This window comes from Gadus morhua, chromosome 4 (assembly GCF_902167405.1).
Source record: "Gadus morhua chromosome 4, gadMor3.0, whole genome shotgun sequence".
In the NCBI taxonomy this organism is placed as follows: Eukaryota; Metazoa; Chordata; class Actinopteri; order Gadiformes; family Gadidae; genus Gadus; species Gadus morhua.
In genome coordinates this window covers 25,568,286-25,587,734 of record NC_044051.1, presented here as the reverse complement: position 1 = coordinate 25,587,734, position 19,449 = coordinate 25,568,286, and the positions used below count along the sequence as shown (strand labels likewise).

The window sequence follows — 19,449 nt, the reverse complement described above, 5'->3', positions numbered from 1 at the left end:
AGGTGCACAAGCAACATTATGTATTCGCTCTTAAAATAGCAATCTGAACAACGCGCCGCTGACTTTAAACCAGGTATTCCCTGGTTTGTGGTGCAATTGTTTTCTGAAACTGCAAAATAGCACCAGGGAACGTTTGCGCCAGAACAAGCCTCCTCCTTTCGCCAAACTGCCCCTTGGGGCGCAAGATCATTCCCTAATTTACAGGCGCGTGATGGTGGAGGGAAAAGAACGCTCTGCCCCAGTTGCAAACTAGCAACGACACATGCGTCAGTGTAGAAAGTCAATTGCACCGGATGCAAGATAGGGCCCGATGTGTTGTTGTTTACCTGTCCTCTCCGGTCCAGCTCCTGGGCCAGGGTCTTGGTTCTCCAGGGCAGACGGGGACACCAGTTCTCAACCTGTCACAGAACACACAAACTTTTATTGGATCCCAGTGTATGTGTGTGTGTTTAGAGTTTTGTTTTGACATCTGGAAACACAAATATGGATGGACAGGGTGATATTGTTGTTGTTGCCCCTCAAGGTTACCGGTTAGTCATGCAGTGTTTTTTTTTTGATTCCCCAGATGAAGGATTGAAAGTAAACAATGTGATGAACCTTGAAGAGGCATTGAGCCCACACACTTATGTATTTTAACATTAGCATGTTTGATTGAATGTTCCCATCTTGGAGATTAGGTGTTTCCAACAATATGGTCTACAGTACTCTCCCTCCATTTATCTGAGATCTAAATAAAGAAAACATCTTTATCAACAAAATAATTGATTGAAATGGAGATCTTTTCATATACATGAATAAAAGGCAAATTAATGGAAATAAACGATGCAATTAAAGGGTACTACAGCGATCATAGCAACAGCTGTTGCAAAATCAATAATTGTTGGCTCTTAGACCTCTTCCAGATGAGTGACACGGAGGCTGAGCCCCTGGCTCTATAACCGCGTAGGGAGGCAAGGCTGAGCTCACTGCTGGTCACTGGGAGAAATGTGTAATATTAAATACTTTGGGTATTGGGTCATTAAATCACTCACACCATCACAATGTATTTTACGAAGACCCCACGCAGGTCTCACAATGAGCTGACTGCTGAAAAGGAGCTATCCCTGCTCCTCATCCTACAGCTAACTGCAAGACTTTCAGTTCCCAATGCAGCATTTAATGGGTTAGCTACCTGACCTTTATATAGAAAGAAAGAAAGAAAGAAAGAAAGAAAGAAAGAAAGAAAGAAAGAAAGAAAGAAAGAAAGAAAGAAAGAAAGAAAGAAAGAAAGAAAGAAAGAAAGAAAGAAAGAAAGAAAGAGAATAGGGCCTGATGATGAATTACAACGTTAAAAATGTGAAAATAAAATCAAAATCTGAAAGTAAGTTTTGTTCTCGAGCACGTCTTCATCTCTCCATGTCTCTATTCCTCTCTCTCTTTATCTCTGCCTCTCCCATCGGCCCCTTCCTCCCGGGCTGTGTGATCCATCATCAGGTCAATAATTAACCCATGGGAGCGATGAGAGGCTGGGGAAACCTTGACAGTGACCAGCTCTCCACTCAGAGGAGAGAGAGTTAAGTTATTGGTTGATAGAGTTGAGGATGTGATTGTGGTTTCTTTTTTGTTTGTATGTGATGGTTTACGTAATTAATGGCGTTGCGAGACGTGAATTGAGGTGTACACCTAGCACTTATGACATACATTGTATATGGGTAATATCATCAAAGTATCCCTCTATGTAATTGGCCATTGTATCCCATAATGTGATTGGTTGCTCTAACCTATAATATGTAGCTTTAGTTTCTCAGATTCCCCAGAATAGCCGTGGAAACACCTCATGGAGGGGGCTTTTACAAGTTTTATTTTGCTTCTTTATTATTTTTATTATTTATTTATTTATTATTTATGAATACAGAAATACAAATGAAGCGACAGCGCTGGTTTATTAGCCTTCATCAAAATTCAACGATCGCCATCATTGTTACCATAGCTACCGCTAGAAATGCAGTACTTAATGTTTATATTTCCTTGTCTGATATTCTATAGACTAAAGTATTGTCAATCTTCAAGGCCCCGCTCACTTGGTCCCAAACAGATATCCACGTGCAGCAGAATAAATATCAGAGCAAGCAGGATAACACTTTGCGAGCACGAGGGCAAAGAAAGCATTATTGTGCAGTGGTTGTCCGTTTTGTGCTGCTACACTTAACGTGTATGTTCGTTAATGTTTTTCTCCTCACAGCCTACATTATTGCTCTGGCGAGCACAGAAACACTGTGCACGAGAAGTGCTATGATAATATTTGTTGTGCACGGATTGCCTAATGCTATCCTTGGTAATTGCATGATTCAGCTTTTCAGTACAGTGCAGCCACACTCTCCCACTCACACGCTCCCACTCACTCATTCACACATGAGTGCTCAATTACAACCACACTCTCATGCACACACTCCTGCATTCTCACACACACACACACACACACACACACACACACACACACACACACACACACACACACACACACACACACACACACACACACACACACACACACACACACACACACACACACACACACACACCTCGCTTAGGTAGATGAAGAAGGAGCAGGTGGAGCCGTCAACGCCGTAGTTGTTGTAGCAGGAGTCAGACCGCCACATGTCCTTCATCCACTGGGGAGGAAGAGGAAGAGGAGGACATCGCATTGGTCAGTTCAGATAGAACGCCACATTTTAAAATAACTAAAAACTAGTTCAAACCCCACTGGTTGGGGGAGACATAAGGTAAAATATGCAGTTTTGATACACTGCATTTAAAACAGAAAACAATCGTTCATTTTGTAACTGTATGGTTATCAACCAAATATGTTACTCTACAGTGACCCAATGGATTAAGAGACACGTCATCACGGTACAGGTGGGGTTAGTGGGCATCTCTCACTGTTGTTTATTGTTTTATTGTCACACACACACACACACACACACACACACACACACACACACCTTGTGTTGTGGCCTATGGGACCCGGCGAGATCATCTGTGTACCAGAATTGGCACATTTAACCCACATTATTGATTTGAAACATGGCCCTCGGCCTCGCTCCCTGTGTTCTCTTATTAAGCTACGCCAACCCAAAGAAGAACTCTGACAGATGGAACCTTAAAGTCTTAAGTGTGACCTTGAGACAGAAAAGCTGTAAATCAACCTCCCTCAAACACCTTGTTGATAAAGAGATAAAAGGAGAACCCTCTAATGGACCCCACTTTGATTCCACTGCCAAGGTTCTCTTGGGCAAAGGTTAATAGATAGCTGACAAGGATAAAATAAAACATTAAATCAACAACATCTTAATGAAGAATGGGGACAGTGAAGAGAACGATGGGAAGCAGACTAGTGGGGAAGCGTTGTGCAATGTTCTTCACTTAGTTTTTTACCTTTTTGTGCTTCTTAGCTAAAAATGCTTTGGGAATGCAATTATATATTCTTCATGCCAATAAAGCTTGTTTGAACTGAATTCATTTAACTGAGAGGTAGCCAAACAGGGAAGGAGACCATGAGACAGACATAAAGAGAAATACAGAGAGAGAGAGAGAGAGAGAGAGAGAGAGAGAGAGAGAGAGAGAGAGAGAGAGAGAGAGAGAGAGAGAGAGAGAGAGAGAGAGAGAGAGAGAGAGAGAGAGAGAGAGAGAGAGAGAGAGAGAGAGAGAGAGAGAGAGAGAGAGAGAGAGAGAGAGAGAGAGAGAGAGAGAGAGAGAAGAGGGAGATGGACAGACCCCAGGAGATAGATGATCTGATCAGTGTGGGCAGGTAGGACTGCTCTGTGTTAGGACAGAGCCAAGGTGCCTAGAGAGAGATCTGTGTCAATCTGTGTGTGTGTGTGAGAGTTATATGTGTGTTAGAAGATAAAGAAACAAAGTCAAACAAAAAGAGGCAGAAAGGAGAGACAAGATACTTTAAGTCGGCTAGCGGGAACTACGTTGAGTCAGCGAGAGATAGAGAGCGGAAGATAAAGGGAGTGAGAGACAAAGAGAGAGAGCGATTGTGGTGTTTGGCAGGATGTGTGGAGCAGGCGGACTTGCTGACAGTATCAGCTGAGCACTGGCCCTGGCTGAGAAGATGATGGGCGAGTGATAGCACCTTATCAGCAAAACACTCACACACACCCACAGTATTTGTGCACAGTATTTTATAATGTATATGTATGTATATACACTATATATTATTTTAACATTAACATTGTCAACGAATTTTGGAAATTAACACTGACAAATAAAACACCTTATTATTACCTTAACACCCTACTCTTTAAATGTGTCTGAAATAAACAGTTTCGAAAAAACAATTTCAGTTCTTAGTGCTAGCTAACAGCTGCTTGAGCGAACACCACGCGCAAGACGCAATACTGACAAGAAAGTTGGGTGCGATCGAGAGAACAAAGAGAAACCTCGAGGTCAGAGTCGAGGAGGTTATTATTAGCATGGCGGAAAGTTTCGTGGACCTAGCCCACAATTTCCCACACCTGTATGATAACACTCTTTCGATGCATTTCTCTGCGGCCATTTTAACAGTAGTAAAATTATCAGTTCTTCCTCTACCTGTGTCTCTATGTTGTTTATTTACGTGAGCAAACAAAACATGTGCAAAGCACGATTTCCGGATCTGATATTACTGTGGTCTGCCCCAAGTGGAGACCTCCACTATCATGTGCTTTGGCCATGTAATGCTGGAGCAAGTCTGCAGACAAGACACAGCAGGTCGCAGCAGGTTGCATACGCTTACGCTTGGTGTTACAGCAAGTCTAATCCAGCCGTTACAAGTTGAATGAGAAAAAGTTCTCAGAAATGAGTTCAGTACAGCAATAAAAACAGATAGCACTCAACATTTGCTGATATATTTGGCAAGTAGGCCAACTGACGACATTGTAACCAAAGAACACGTTACTGCAGGCCAGAGACATTTATCTATTTATTGTGCAGTCACTTAATAAGCGTGCTGCCAGCCGCTTGGTGGCAGGTGGGATTCAGCAGCTGACCACCGTTAGGCTAATAAAGGGTTATCAGGAACACCTCTGTGAGTGCTACACCTTAGGTTCCAGGGTTGTTAACTCTATGGTCCTAAAGGGGAGGGAGGAATTCAGCCTCATCTGAAGCCAATATTAACAAAGTAAGGCATCCTGCTGAGGACTAGGCCATTTGTGTACCAAATTACAATATCATTTTTATTATATAATATAAAAAAATATTAGTCATATTCAGGGCAATAGCCACAATAGAGAAGCGGCTCTGTGTGGGGTGCGGGGTGGGGATGCACCACTCTTTAAACAGTGTCGATGCCTTTGAGCAAACACACACATGCTTCACTGAAGCACCACTGCCAACAGCATCCTTAGACATGTGTTTATCCACCACAGACACCACATAACACTTGGTTATGTGTTGGCACTGCCCGTCCGTTTGTTTATTCACCACCAGTGCAGCCACACTTGCATATTTGGATTTTAAAAGATGACATGAGGTTTGTGTTTGCCTCTTCACAGCAGAGCTGGTTCTTTGGAAGGCAGAGGAGCAGTGGCGGTGGGTCAATAGGGGGCGCTAGGGCGCCGCCCCTCCGTGAAATATTCACTTGAATATATCTGCCAACTATTAATAAACTATTATCATTACGAAATAAATCAACAAAAATAAATAGCGTTTATCCTTGTTTAATTGTGTGAGATACTTGTCACTGCCAGCAACCATTTAAATGCGACTGAACGTCAATGATTTGGGCTAGGCTAGTTATTGGTCATTCGAAATAAAGCCCTCCTCCAAACAGGGGAGCCGGCCACGTTGAAGTCAATTTAAGCTCTCTAACTTTTTGCTGTCCATCAAGCAGAGACAGCTTTTCATTGCCGCAAGAAAATTCGCCCTCGGGTCGCACCAGTGTGCGCCCAAGGCCAATGGTATCGCTTTTCTTTTTTGTTATCACCACATGATTGGACAATTCAGCGAATCAATCAAAAAGGCTACCTCCCTCAGCAGCATTCACGCATCACAACTACATGTAGAGAAGAGATAGACCGCTAACTAGCAGAGAGTTGTAAGCACTTTCCATCCTTTTCAGTGGACTCCCCAAGCAATGTTATACTTAAAAGGAGCAAGTAAGTTACATAGTAATTTACTCTTTCGGCCTGTAGCATATAAACAAAATGCAGCAACTGTCCCATATTCCTAACTGCATTTGAAGTAGACATTGAGACTCACAAAAAATGGACGCTATAGGACAGTGATCATGATTTGTCTCAATATCAGAATAACAACAATGGGTCAAATAGCAATGGCTGGTGGAATGGCCATGAAGTAGGTCTGTATATGCAGTGTAAGCTTGTCCAGGCCCTGCAAGTCAGGATGTAGGCTATGAATCTAAATGAAAAGTAGGTAAATAGTAGTGGCCATCCCCAAAATGCACCAGAATACAGGAAATCAAATCTATTAAATTCAAAAAGAATTATGGAGGGGGGGGGGAACCTCAGACCCCCTGTCTATTACTGTGCCCCACCAACATTTTTGATCTCCAGCCGCCACTGCAGAGGAGTATAAAGTCATCTCCCTCTGTGATGTTTGCATACCCGCCTAGGGGGTACTGAAGCCAGTTCCATGGCGCAAATATTCATATTTGTGAAATACTCTTTGATATACATTGTATAACATAGGTGAACCACCTACATTTACACAATATAGGTGAACCATGTTCATCTACACAACATAGGTGAACCACATTCATCTACATAACATAGGTGAACCACATTCATCTACATAACATAGGTAAACCAAGGTCATCTACAACATAGATTAACCAAGTTCATCTACACAACATAGTAGTGGTGCATAAAGTCAAATAAAACACGACAAACTGTATTTCGCTACCATACTTGATGAAAAAAGAAAGATGAGGATGTCTGCATTTCCTTGGGAGAGTGTAGACTCTAAACTCTGCCCAGGCAATGACATCCTGAATTTGAAGTTGTAAATCCAGGTTTGCTGCGCTTCCTTCGGACAATTGCACTTGATTTTGTTTAAATATTTTTTATAAGCTTTTATTTTATGTGGGCACAAGCATTTTTTTTTAATATTTACTATGCTTAAAGGAATTAGGATTATTACCTAATTTTTCACTTTATTCTGTTTTTACACATTTGGAGATTTTATTTAAAGTCACCTTTGTCTTGTTATATTTTATTGTTGTTGATGATCCAAAAATGACCCGACCAGTTACTCAAAAACGGTGACACGATCCGAACTGTGAATTTTGTGATCCGTTGCCCTAGGCCTGCACGATTCGGGGAAAAATATGTATCAAGATTTTTTAACTTAGAATTGATATCACGATTCTCTGCAACGATTATTTCGTGAGAAAATTACATTTCTCACGAAATGTAATTTTTATTGCACACATGAACCATAACCCCCCCAAAGAAATAACAGTACTTTTTGGCACCTCTAGCACGTTGCGTTTCATATGGCCCTGATTAAAGCGCAGTATAAAAAACGGAATGATTTATTTTGTACATATAGCAGCAGATTGTCTTTAAATGCTGGCCTTGTATAACTACCGAAACAACTCTACACACCTGTAAATTAAGAAAAAAAAAGAAAAAAAAAGAAGGATTTTCAGAAAAAAATAAAATAAAAAAATCGCATTAATATGAAAAATTTAATTCACAGAGGTGTGAAACGAGATCGCGATTTTATAACGATTTATCGTGCAGGCCTACGTTGCACCCCTACAACATAAGTGAACATCGTTCATCTACACAACATGGGTGAATCACGGTCATCGAGCACCCATCAACACATTAATTATCCATCCATCATCGATCCACTTGTCTAACACCCAAGCACATCATCAATCCTTTTATCATCCACCCGCCCCTCAATCCCTGAACCCCATCCATCCATGAACACATGTCAAATGGCTGTATCTCTTCTAGCTTGCGGGAAAAATACAAGGGAAAGGACATCATGTACCGCGATACTCTAATAACATCCCCTGGCTGCAGGTGAATGGACAGTTTGTGTGTCTCTGTATGTGTGCGTGTCTGTGCGTGTCTCTGTGTGCGTGCGTGTCTCTGTGTGCGTGCGTGTCTCTGTGTGCGTGCGTGTCTCTGTGTGCGTGCGTGTCTGTGTGTGTGCGTGCCTCTGTGTGTGTGCGTGTCTCTGTGTGTGTGCGTGCGGGACTCTGTGCGTGCTTGTCTCTGTGTGCGTGCGTGCGGGACTCTGTGCGTGCGTGTCTCTGTGTGTGCGCGAGCGGGACTCTGTGCGCGCGCGTGCGTGTGTTTTTTTCACCTTGACCTTCCCCTCGCAGTGAGGGAATCCGTCCATTGGTGGAAGCTCACATTTCTCCTGGGCGCCGTTCAGAAGATCTGCAGGGAAAGGGAGAGAAGGTAAACGTTAACATGATATTTCTACACAGCGCTCATGCTTCTTAATTACCTGCCGGTCCCGTCTCGTTAGACTTATCGCCACCCTCAAATCTGTGAAGCCCGACACGTTCAGCCACATTGTCTCCCTGATTTCCTCAATGCCAAAAAATTACTTTTATAGAACTAGGAGAGGTGCAAGGCAAGGCAAGGCAAGGCAAGGCAACCTTATTTATATGGCACTTTTCATACACAAGGCAGACTCAAAGTGCTTCACATATAAACATTGTCATACAATAAAATAAAATAATAGATAAGTAAATGAAAACATATGCAAAGAAGTGAGTAAAATAGAAAGTTTAAAAGGCATTTTAGTATTAAAATAGAAAATAAAGGCAAAGTTAAAAAAGCTTTTTAGAAAGTGCAATGTATTTAAGATTTAGCAAAAAGCTAAAGCAAACATAAAAGTCTTCAGTGCAATGGAAAGTAATAAAATAGAAAGAAAACAAGTCCCATTCAAATAATGTTGAATCTATGGTAGCATAGTAATATGAAGAAAGGACAATGAGGGCAATGGATCACAGGCTAAATTTATAACTGTTTTAGAGGTGGCAGGGAGGGGTTACCATGGCTACCAGGGGGTGTTGGGGGGGGGGGGGGGGGGGGGTAGATCTCCGATCAGGCAGGGTGGCCACGCAATATCTTTCAGATCTGGATAATCTGACCCCACCTACCTAATTCTCCACCCTGGTTGTAGAACAGCCGACCGGCCACTCAGATTGTTTATTTTAGAAATAATCACTGATTTATGAATGACGCATATCTCCCCTGATTGTGGAGGGAGTCAAGAGTGAGAGCATGAAAGATATAGACCAAGGACGGAGAGAGGGAAAAGAAAAAGCAAGACTGAGGTGAAGTAGAGCGCAGACAGAGTGAGTTAAGAGAGAGAGGGAGATAAGAAACTGAACGAGAGAGAAACCCTTTACTCATACTACTCTCTCTGTTCTGCCTTTATCACAATATGGTGTGAAAAATGGCCATTCAATGATTCCATGAAACGTCTACACAGAACAAAAATACCTTCTTTGAAAAGCAAATACTTTATGCCAATGTATATTAGTCTCACCTAATTTGGTGTTTGCATTTTGCGCGGATGGCATGTTTACATACCTTTTCAACTGTAAACAATTGATCTTACTAAGTAAATGTTTAATATCAATGTGTGATTGTTGCATGTCCAATGCTTTCATTACATTTTTGTACCAACCAACCTGGCTATAAAATAAATTCTCCTTTCGGAAAACACTGGTGATGGTGAAACAACATCTGACATACATAGTCAAAGGTGGAGTTTAGGGAGTTTAATAGAGAAAGTAAAAGGATGAGGGAGGGAGAAAGAGGGCCAGATTTTGCACAGGACCAGAAGCACAATGGACCAGATCGGGAGGAAACTGTGAGAGCACAAATGGAGAGGCAGAAGAAGAAACCAGTCGATGAAAGACCAAGCCACACGCTGTGGCTCAGTGGTCTTGAAGTGAACGGGTACTGAAGAGAGTTCTGAGTGCGCGGATCCACAGAGTCCACGTCGTGTTGGGGTTCACACTTAAAGGGGGGCAGTCAAGATGTTTTCCAATCTAGGAGTAGCGCTTCGTACGCATGTAGTGAGACGTGGAGGACCGACATCATTGGTCCTACTCTGGTCCAATCTGAAAATGGGACGTCAACGGTCAAGCTTTTTACAGAGATTTATGTTGACATTACACCTCAATTTAACAACGAGCGCATAACTACGGTTTTATTGGAATAATAGCGGAGTGTGACGGAGACATTTCCCTACTAAAGGCTTTCTGAATGGCCAGAATAATTTATTTTCTTGTTGAGGCCAAATGTTTGAAAAATGTTGGTTCAAATAAGTAATCATCATGAATGGGCGCAGATGGTGGGTCGTTTAGAAGGACGCTTTGGTTCTATTTCCCCTTAACAGAGCTTTCCGGTTATCGGGGGGGGGGGGCGGAATTAACCATTTATTTATTTGTGTCGAACATAACTTGATGCCATGGGATCTTCCTAATTTGATCACCCCACCACCAGCCCCACACACACAAAGGTCCATTGTGATAACTAATAAGATACAGTCATACACACACACACACACACAGGGGTCCAGTGCCAAGAAACATCAGGAAAATAAAAATCCACTGAAAGGCAACGTGGCTCCTCCCACATAATCTCACTCCTATATTTCCTTACAGCTCATCCAGGGAGCGATTGACATCATCGTTGACTTTGCCAGATTAATAATGCATAGATTGAATGGCTGCGGTTTATCAAGACATGAGCTTAACTGTGTGTGTGTGTGTGTGTGTGTGTGTGTGTGTGTGTGTGTGTGTGTGTGTGTGTGTGTGTGTGTGTGTGTGTGTGTGTGTGTGTGTGTGTGTGTGTGTGTGTGTGTGTGTGTGGATTGTAAGTCATTTTCCTATCGTCTGCAGTCTCCTTGGATCCTGGTGGCGTTCATTAAACCACCAACCAATCACCCGATTGGCTATCAATAATTGTGTTCCAGCAGTGTTTGTCGGTCAACGACTCCCGCGGATTGGTTTGGTGCAATCCATCGTCAGAACCAATCACACCAAAGTGTTTGGCTGTATGTGGAACACTGCCGCAGTGGCTACACTGGCGATACAGGCTGTGTGGCTGAAAGCAGTGTGTGTTAGTGTTCCCTCTCTCCAACACAGAGACCGATGATGCAGGCAAGCACAGGAGCAAATATGTGCTCAGTGGGTCAGACTCTCTCTCCACCTCCTCGCTCATGATCCAGTCATGGAGCGGGGAGGGATTTGATACTGGCTGTACTCCCGTTGCCTCCCGGTAACGGGAGTACAGCCAGTATGCGGTGTAAGCCGCCACAATATACAGTGTACAGGGTACAGCCATGCCAGGCCGATATTGATGGCTGATATTGAGGTATTTTAAGCAATGATCAAACCATTTGGTTTAAGTATAATGAATGGCTACAAACAAAAGTAATCGGTATATACAAAAAGTAATTTCACATGTACAGTTTTATATTATTCTTTCATAGATAAGGGTGCGGAAATACATTTACCAAAGATAAGAGACTGATTAATTGCACAAGTCAGACTCTTAATGCTGCTCGATTATGGGAAAAATCATAATCCAGATTATTTTGGTCAATATTGAAATCACGATTATACAAATGATTATTTTTGAGTTTGAAAACTTGTTGTATTTATTCAGCATGTGGTCAAAAAATGGTCAAAAAGAAAATATTCCAATCTAAAATAATATACAGATATTCTGCCCTTTCTATCAAATATATTTTTAAAAATAAATAAAATCAAAAATTGAAAAACTCCATTATGTTAATTTTCTGATAATTTGATGCTAAAATTTAAATCGCAGTAACCGCCCAGCCCTAACACATACAGTATACACACACACACACACACACACACACACACACACACACACACACACACACACACACACACACACACACACACACACACAAGTGGTGGGCATAGATTATTTTTTTTAATCTAGATTAATTCCAAAATTAATCTAGATTAAAATGGCAAGTGGCAAAAAATCTGTTTGTTTACCTTGACAGCGGTCAATTATACTTGGCAATGGTGAATTATCAAATATAATTCACCGCCGGAAGCTGTGAAGTGCCCATGCAAGTGAACGGAGCATAAACAAAAATAATTGACAGCTGAACATTGGGAAGGCCCATGCAAGTGAATGGAGTAGTCTACAGCATTGAGAAGAGCCGTGTAATAATCCATAATAATGTTAGGTTTAGAAGATAAATATTTGAAAGTTGTAGAATAAATTAATATTATTTAGAATGGAGTTGATTTGCTAGAAATGTATTTGAATGTTTAGTCAGTTAATCATTTACATATTTATGTTACACAATTATTACTTACATATTTACATGTTCACATTAACAAAGTCAGGATATTCTGTTGAATCTGCCTCTGATTCCCTCACGTTTACCTCAGTCTAAATTTGAGCTTCTGATTGGTTAGTTCAGTCACGTGATGGGTCCGAACAAGGAAGTGTTGTGGTTGTGAGTTGAAAAGTAAAGTAAAGTACCGCTTGAGAAAGTCATCCGACGGTTTCCCTGCTGTTTCTTCTCATAAAGAGGGATCCACCAACACATATCGAACCCTCACGTTACAATAATTCCACTTGAGTTTTTTTTTTTTTTTACAAGTGGTGGGTAAAAAATGATTCTTGACGAAAACTGGTAGGCGCGCGTCCAGTGTAAGTGACGCCTATGCCCAGCTCCCAACCCAACTTTGAAAATAGATTAACGGCGATATTTTTTTTATCGCCCGATAAGTTTCCCGTTAACGCCGATAACGGCCCACCACTAATATACATACATACATACATACATACATACATACATACATACATACATAGGGGTGTGACGATACACTCAGCTCACGAGACGAAACGAGACACGATATTCGGTTCACGAGATCGAGACGAGACGAGATTTTAAGAAAACTACAATGACAAAATATATGACTGGACCAACAGACTTTTATTTAACCGAGTTGCACATGCATTTTGTAATGTTTTATTATAACTCTTAACATTCATGAAATTGAAACTAAAACTAAAATTTATAAAAGTTGAAGTAAATTAAATAATTCTCTTTTTTTTCAAGTGCAAACAATATTATGTGCAAAACCAAATCAAAGTTCTACTCCGTCAATACAGAGTGCAAATAGTGCAAACAGAGAGTCTGACCAAGTATGTCACTGACAACTTGGTATTGTCCGTGTCTTATCAGTCACTCTACTGCCATTCATAATTTCCGCCGGGTACCCAAAATGCTGACAAACAAATCATTTAAAAGTGGCGGGGGCATCTTCGACGGTAATACGGGTATTTTATTTTTTTTATTTTTTTTTTTTAAATCTCGCGAGACAGATTTTTAACGCGACGGGTAATATCGTCGAGTTTAATCTTGCGAGATCTCGTGGCACGAGATCTCGTCACACCCCTATACATTAATGCTGTCAGTTAAACGCGTTATTAACAGCGTTAACGCAATCCGATTTTAACGGCGTAAATTTTTTTATCGCGCGATAAACGTGATTGATTATTTAAAAAATAAATAAAAATCTTTTCTTCTTTGGCTCAGAACAAAAAAGCAGTAGCCTGACTGCTATGTTCAAGGCAGTATGGTTGCATGTTGATCGTTTGATTGCACTATAGGCTTTTTTTTTTGTATCGTCCTCATTTGCACAAGGCAAGCCGATGCACTTCTCCATGTTGATAAGAGCATTAAAGAGCCCATGCCATTAAAATCACATTTTTCCTATTGTTTGTTAAATAACATAGGTCTGAATAAGTTTGTGAGCTGTGGTAAGTTTGAAATCTATGCAGTTTGTCTGCTGAATGCAATAGGCAATGAAAGGAAAAAGGCAGAAGAAATTAGCCGATATGGATAAGGTGACACTGTGACATAGCGTTGTCAAATTATTATTCATGGCCCTGCCCACTTGGTTGGTTCGTAACCACCCACAAGAATTCTGAAGGAGTCGTGATTGAGCTAGTGCTAAATGCTAATACGTGTACGGTAGTTGCTTAGTTCGTAGTAACAGGCTAGTTACAGAATTTTGAATGCAATGGCAGAACGACATCGAACTACATGAACTGCGACATGCTGCCTGCCGCGAGGCACCACCGCCCGGCAGCAGGCAGCCGGGCAGTGGTGCCTCGCGCCGGCAGCAGGCAGCAGGCAGCAGGCAGCGCACGGTTCTGTCTACTACAGATTGATGTGGAAGTGGAAGAACCAGAGACGTCGGAGAACCCGACGAAGTCCATTGTGATTCATTATATCTTCTGGACGTGCACACAGCTTTTGGCCGTGATAATATGTATTATTTGATATAGATATCTATGTATTATATGATATTATTTAGATATAGAGCTCCAGGACTGTAACGCAAGTGTTGTACACTTCCTTGTTATTTGGATAACCGTTCTGCTGTTGGTGTGATGGCGCATAACACGTCGGACTCTCGTCTATGGTATTTCTACAACTAGACCCGTAGTGGGGGTTATCTCAGCCATGGTTGAGAATGAATTGGGGGAAAGGAACTTTGGCTTTGACTCCCTGAAGTCATGAACCACGACATGGAGGAGAAAGGGATTGTTGACCGCGGTCGTCTCCCGCCGGAGCCTCGCTGCCGATGGACCACCGCCTCGGCTTCAGGATGCGGTGATTAGCGCTGACCGCTGCCGAGGCGGCGGGAAGCAGGGCTCAAGCGGGATACATTCGCGGCCAACAATCCCTTTCTCCTCCATGTCGTGGTTCATGTAGCCTACTTCAGGGAGTCAAAGCCAAAGTTCCTTTCCCCCAATTCATTCTCAACCATGGCTGAGATAACCCCCACTACGAGTCTCGTTGTAGAAATACCAGAGACGAGAGTCCGACGCGCCATCACACCAACAGCAGAACGGTTATCCAAATAACAAGGAAGTGTACAACACTTGCGTTACAGTCCTGGAGCTCTGCTCTATATCTAAATAATATCATATAATACATAGATATCTATATCAAATAATACATATTATCACGGCCAAAAGCTGTGTGCGCGTCCAGACGATATAATGAATCACAAAGGACTTCGTCGGGTTCTCCGACGTCTCTGGTTCTTCCACTTCCACATCAATCTGAAGTAGACGCGGTCGTTTGAGATTCATAATAACCTATCGTCTGGAGGCTCACACAGCTTTTGGCCGTGATAATATATATTATATATTATATGATATAGATATCTATGTATAATATGGGTTTCTAAGAGCCATTGCGATACATCCACCGTAAACAGAGTGCATGGTACCGTGGCTACAAGCTGCTCAGGTGCCAGGTGATAATATATATTATATATTATATGATATAGATATCTATGTATAATATGGGTTTCTACGAGCCATTGCGATGCATCCACCGTAAACAGAGCGCATGGTACTGTCAGTGGCTACAAGCTGCTCAGGGCCACGCCCCCACCCCCCTCCTTGACCTGCCTTGACACGCCCACCGTATACAGAGCGCATGGTAGTGGCTACAAGCTGCTCAGGGCCACACCCCCACCCCCCTCCTTGACCTGCCTTGACACGCCCACCGAAACAGCGCGTTTGGGGGAAGCTCAATGTGCGACTGTTTCGGAGTGACTGTAACTCTGCACCACGGCTGAATTTCGGGGACGTCTTTGAATACTGTGTTTGTGGCCCACTAATACCTATATTAAAGCATCATAAAATAGAATGGCATGGGATCTTTAAAATGAGAACAATTAATGGGACAAAGAAATCAAGGGATATTTAGCATAGAAAAAAAAACTAATGAATTAATGCCCTTAAAGGGCAACTTCACCCATTTCACATAAGCTTTGTATTTTTAGAACCCCCCGCATATTTTTGAATGGTCTAGCATCATTCCCTTATTTTCTGGAGAGACTGGAGAGATCCGTATCGATCTCCAACACTTCCTGTTTTCAATGACGCAATATGACGATTTTTGCGTACAAGAAAATAGGAAGTGTAATGCTGCTATCCATTTTGATGGTTGGATGGTACGAACGACCAGCTTCAGCGAGAACGTGACGTATTTCCCTTGCTCCAGCCTTCCAGTTTGCTATTTGTGTCCGACGAGTTTAAGAAGAAAACTATTTTGGAAAAAATAAATAATCCAGTGTATAATGGTTGCCAGCCTTTACAGAAACATTAACATTGCAAGCCTTTTACATTGCAATAATATTTTGCCATTTTCGCCAATTTTTATTTCAACAAGTGCTGTCGTGTTTCTGTCGAGCCACGAGGGGTAGTAGCGGGCTAGTCATCATTAGCAACATAGCCTCTTTGGCAAACCAGCTTGAAAACACAACTTTACATTGAATTTCACGCAAAGCAAGACCATAAATTGATGACCGGATTAAAGCAGCAATGAAATCAAGTGTGTAAGAGGATTTAAAATCGACATTACAACCCCCAACGTGGTACAAATACAAAGAAAATACAGCTCAATCCCCATTGACTATGGGCGCAGCCATCTTGTTTGCTAGTTGTACAGATCTGCTCGCTCTACTTTGAAAGCGACGAGATACTACGACCGAAAGGGGGCGTGCCTCAGTGAAATGCCGCAAGAAAGCTGGGAGATTGGCGACTTTACCACCTCGTACATCCAAATGGATAGCAGCATTAGAGGGGATGAATCTCGTAAGACTACAACCACTAGTCCCACCCCCCTCTAGGGCACTGACGCTACAGACCTATTAGAGCAGTGCCAGTGGGTGGGACTTCACCAGCAGAAACTAACATCCACAGCGTCTGAAGCTAAGATAACAGAGGCTGTTGATAAAACTGAAGTAGGCCTATTGGCGGAGGGTACTGGATCTGACATAGAAGATGGCTCCATGCAAAAGTTCACCATTTCGAAAGAAATACAAACGAGGACTACCGTATTTTCCGGATTATAAGGCGCACCTTTAATGAATGGCCTATTTTAGAACTGTTTTCATATATAGGGCACACCGGATTATAAAGCGCATAGAACAGAAGATACTGCAGTCAAACGTTTGACTAGGGTTGCGTTATGCATCGACTGACCGAGCTGTGCTAAAGGGAATGTCAACAAAGCAGTCAGATAAAGTCAAACTTTATTAAGCGTTCTGACAACTCCGGTCACTCCCATGGTAACGATGTTCAAACGTTAATGTGCATATTAACAATATCTCATCAATATCTGATCAATATCAATATCTCTTAACAATAAGCTCACTTTTTCAGTTCATTCCTCATCTACGAATCCCTCGAATTATTGTGTGTCCGAATTGAAAAGTTGGGCGAGTACGGCATCCAACATGCCCGGATCCCTCTCGTCATTATCCGAGTCAGTGTCGCTGCTGTTGCCTGGCAGTTCAGTGATTATCTGATCCCGTATCTGATTATCTGAACCCGTATCTGATCCTGCCTTCGTGAAAGCTTGGACCACAGTTGAGACTGTTATATCAGCCCAGGCATCCACGATCCATTGGCAGATAGTGGCGTAAGTCGCCTGGCGCTGTCTCCCCGTCTTGGTGACGTGATGTTCGCCTTCTTGGCCCCGTCCACACAAAGCCGATTTTTTGGGTGAAACCGCATAATGCTACGGCCACACCAAACGCGTGTAACGTGCCTAACTTGACGCTTGATCATTGTGTGTCACAAAAATGGTTCAACGCGCCAACGCGCCTGTGGCTGCGCTGGATTTAGGAGTCCGAGGTAGGAAACCCAAACGCCGCCGTGTTTGGGTGCATGATAGAGTTTAGATCGGGTTAGATTAAATAATCTCGGATATAAATAACAATAATCGGGTTAAATAACTTCACATGGTGTGTTTCCAGCATTCGTAGTGTTGATCAGCAGATAGTCCACCAAGAAGTTGAGGTTGCTTAGCAACCAGAGACGCTGTCCATGCAAGTGAATGGAGCGTTCCCTCTTCGTCATAACTATCAAACCAAACATCCTTCACATTCAACGAGCGAACATTATGAAAGTAAAATGCACATTTCTCGCTAAAAATGTTTACATAAACGCATTTAATGGCGTAACTATGTTACTATTTCCACCCAGAATAAAGAAAGATGTCGACCGTATGCTTCTGTGCAAGCGTCACTACTCTCTGCCAGTGACGTCGGGTCAAGCTCCACGCTGATTTGTTCCATTAGTAGATGGAACAAGGAGGTGTCCGATAGGCGGAGATGATCAGCGGGAGTGGCTGCCAGCGAAGCCGTGCATGGTGGGAGTTGTTGTCTTCAATCCACAAGCGCCAAAAAGTCACTTTCTGCCTTTTCTCGGTCAAGACGGCACCAAATTAGAATTTTATTTTATTATTCGACTACATATAGGACCCAATTTCAATACATATTCATGCCTCCACCGGTGAAATGCTCCTTTAAATATGACTACTTTAATGCCTTTGAATACATGTTTGTTTCCCTGGGTAAAGGGACATTAGCTCCCCCTATCGCCTATTGACAATTACTTCAGGGAGGAAGGTCCTCCCTAAGCCTCCGTTGACTCCCATTCATTTCCCCAAAAGTACTGGCGGCCGGTGAATAACATGGGTTTCAATGGTAGAGAGGAGGAAAGTCCTCCTCTGAGTGGGTGTGACCTTAAGGCGTCTGATTCGCTTAAAAATCTATTCGGGCTGCGCTATGGACCAATAAACTGGATCCCTGGCTGGTGAGCAGTGTTGCCAGATTGGGCAGATTACCCAGCCAATTGGGCTACTTTTAACCACGTTAGGCTGGAAAAATTATCATTGGGCGGTAAATCTGCCCAATCTGGCAACGCTGTCGATAACAAACCCACTCTGCCTGCAGTGCCGTTCAGTCTAAGAGAAAAAAGCAGGTGAAATCATCTGAAGGATAACGAGATTCTAACATTTGCGAATAAAGCGTACAATGGAAACAGAGGACATTGTTCATGTTCAATTACAAAGCATTCCATGCATTGAGTTACAGTGTTAAGTTAGCGACCAAAGAAAAATAATCGAGATCACCAAAAGTAATGGCAACGTCAGTATTGTGGGTGCTACATGGTTTGCTAGGTACTCATGGCTTACTGGTAGCATTACTAGCAATCAACTGTATTGCTGGCCCTGTTTGCTAATGAATAATGGCAAATCTCCAACGTGGGCTGTTCATGGTTTCACTGAAGTCAAAAATCTTTAAAGTTCACGTTGGTGCTGCTATGCAACATTCCTTGCTAGGCACCAGGCCTATAGATCAGGTTGTTTGAAATAATGTTCTCGTTCTTTTACTAGTTTGTTACTCCGACCGTTCTGTTTGATATTGTGGAAAGGGTGTGGAAAGGGTGAATTGATTCAGAGCATTATGCATTTTAAATGGCATCACTTTTGGTCTTGAGTCTTTTCTTAAAACAATTGTAACTGAAAATAAACATAGATAAATTACAACCAATAACTTCAGTCATTGAGGGCAAAAATTGGCCCAGGCTTTTATTTAATATTTTCAAA

At 42.3% G+C, this 19,449-nt stretch overlaps 1 protein-coding gene across 1 annotated transcript in view; it reads right to left on the bottom strand.

Annotated features, from left to right (window-relative positions):
• mgat5 (alpha-1,6-mannosylglycoprotein 6-beta-N-acetylglucosaminyltransferase) overlaps window positions 1–19,449 on the bottom strand; it is a 123,993-nt gene that overhangs the window by 64,488 nt on the left and 40,056 nt on the right. The window contains exons 3-5 of the mRNA XM_030355478.1: window positions 8,305–8,381; window positions 2,562–2,651; window positions 327–398 (exon numbers count right to left, since the gene is read on the bottom strand). Coding sequence (XP_030211338.1) covers window positions 327–398; window positions 2,562–2,651; window positions 8,305–8,381 — 239 coding nt within the window. The remainder of the gene's footprint in view (window positions 1–326; window positions 399–2,561; window positions 2,652–8,304; window positions 8,382–19,449) is intronic.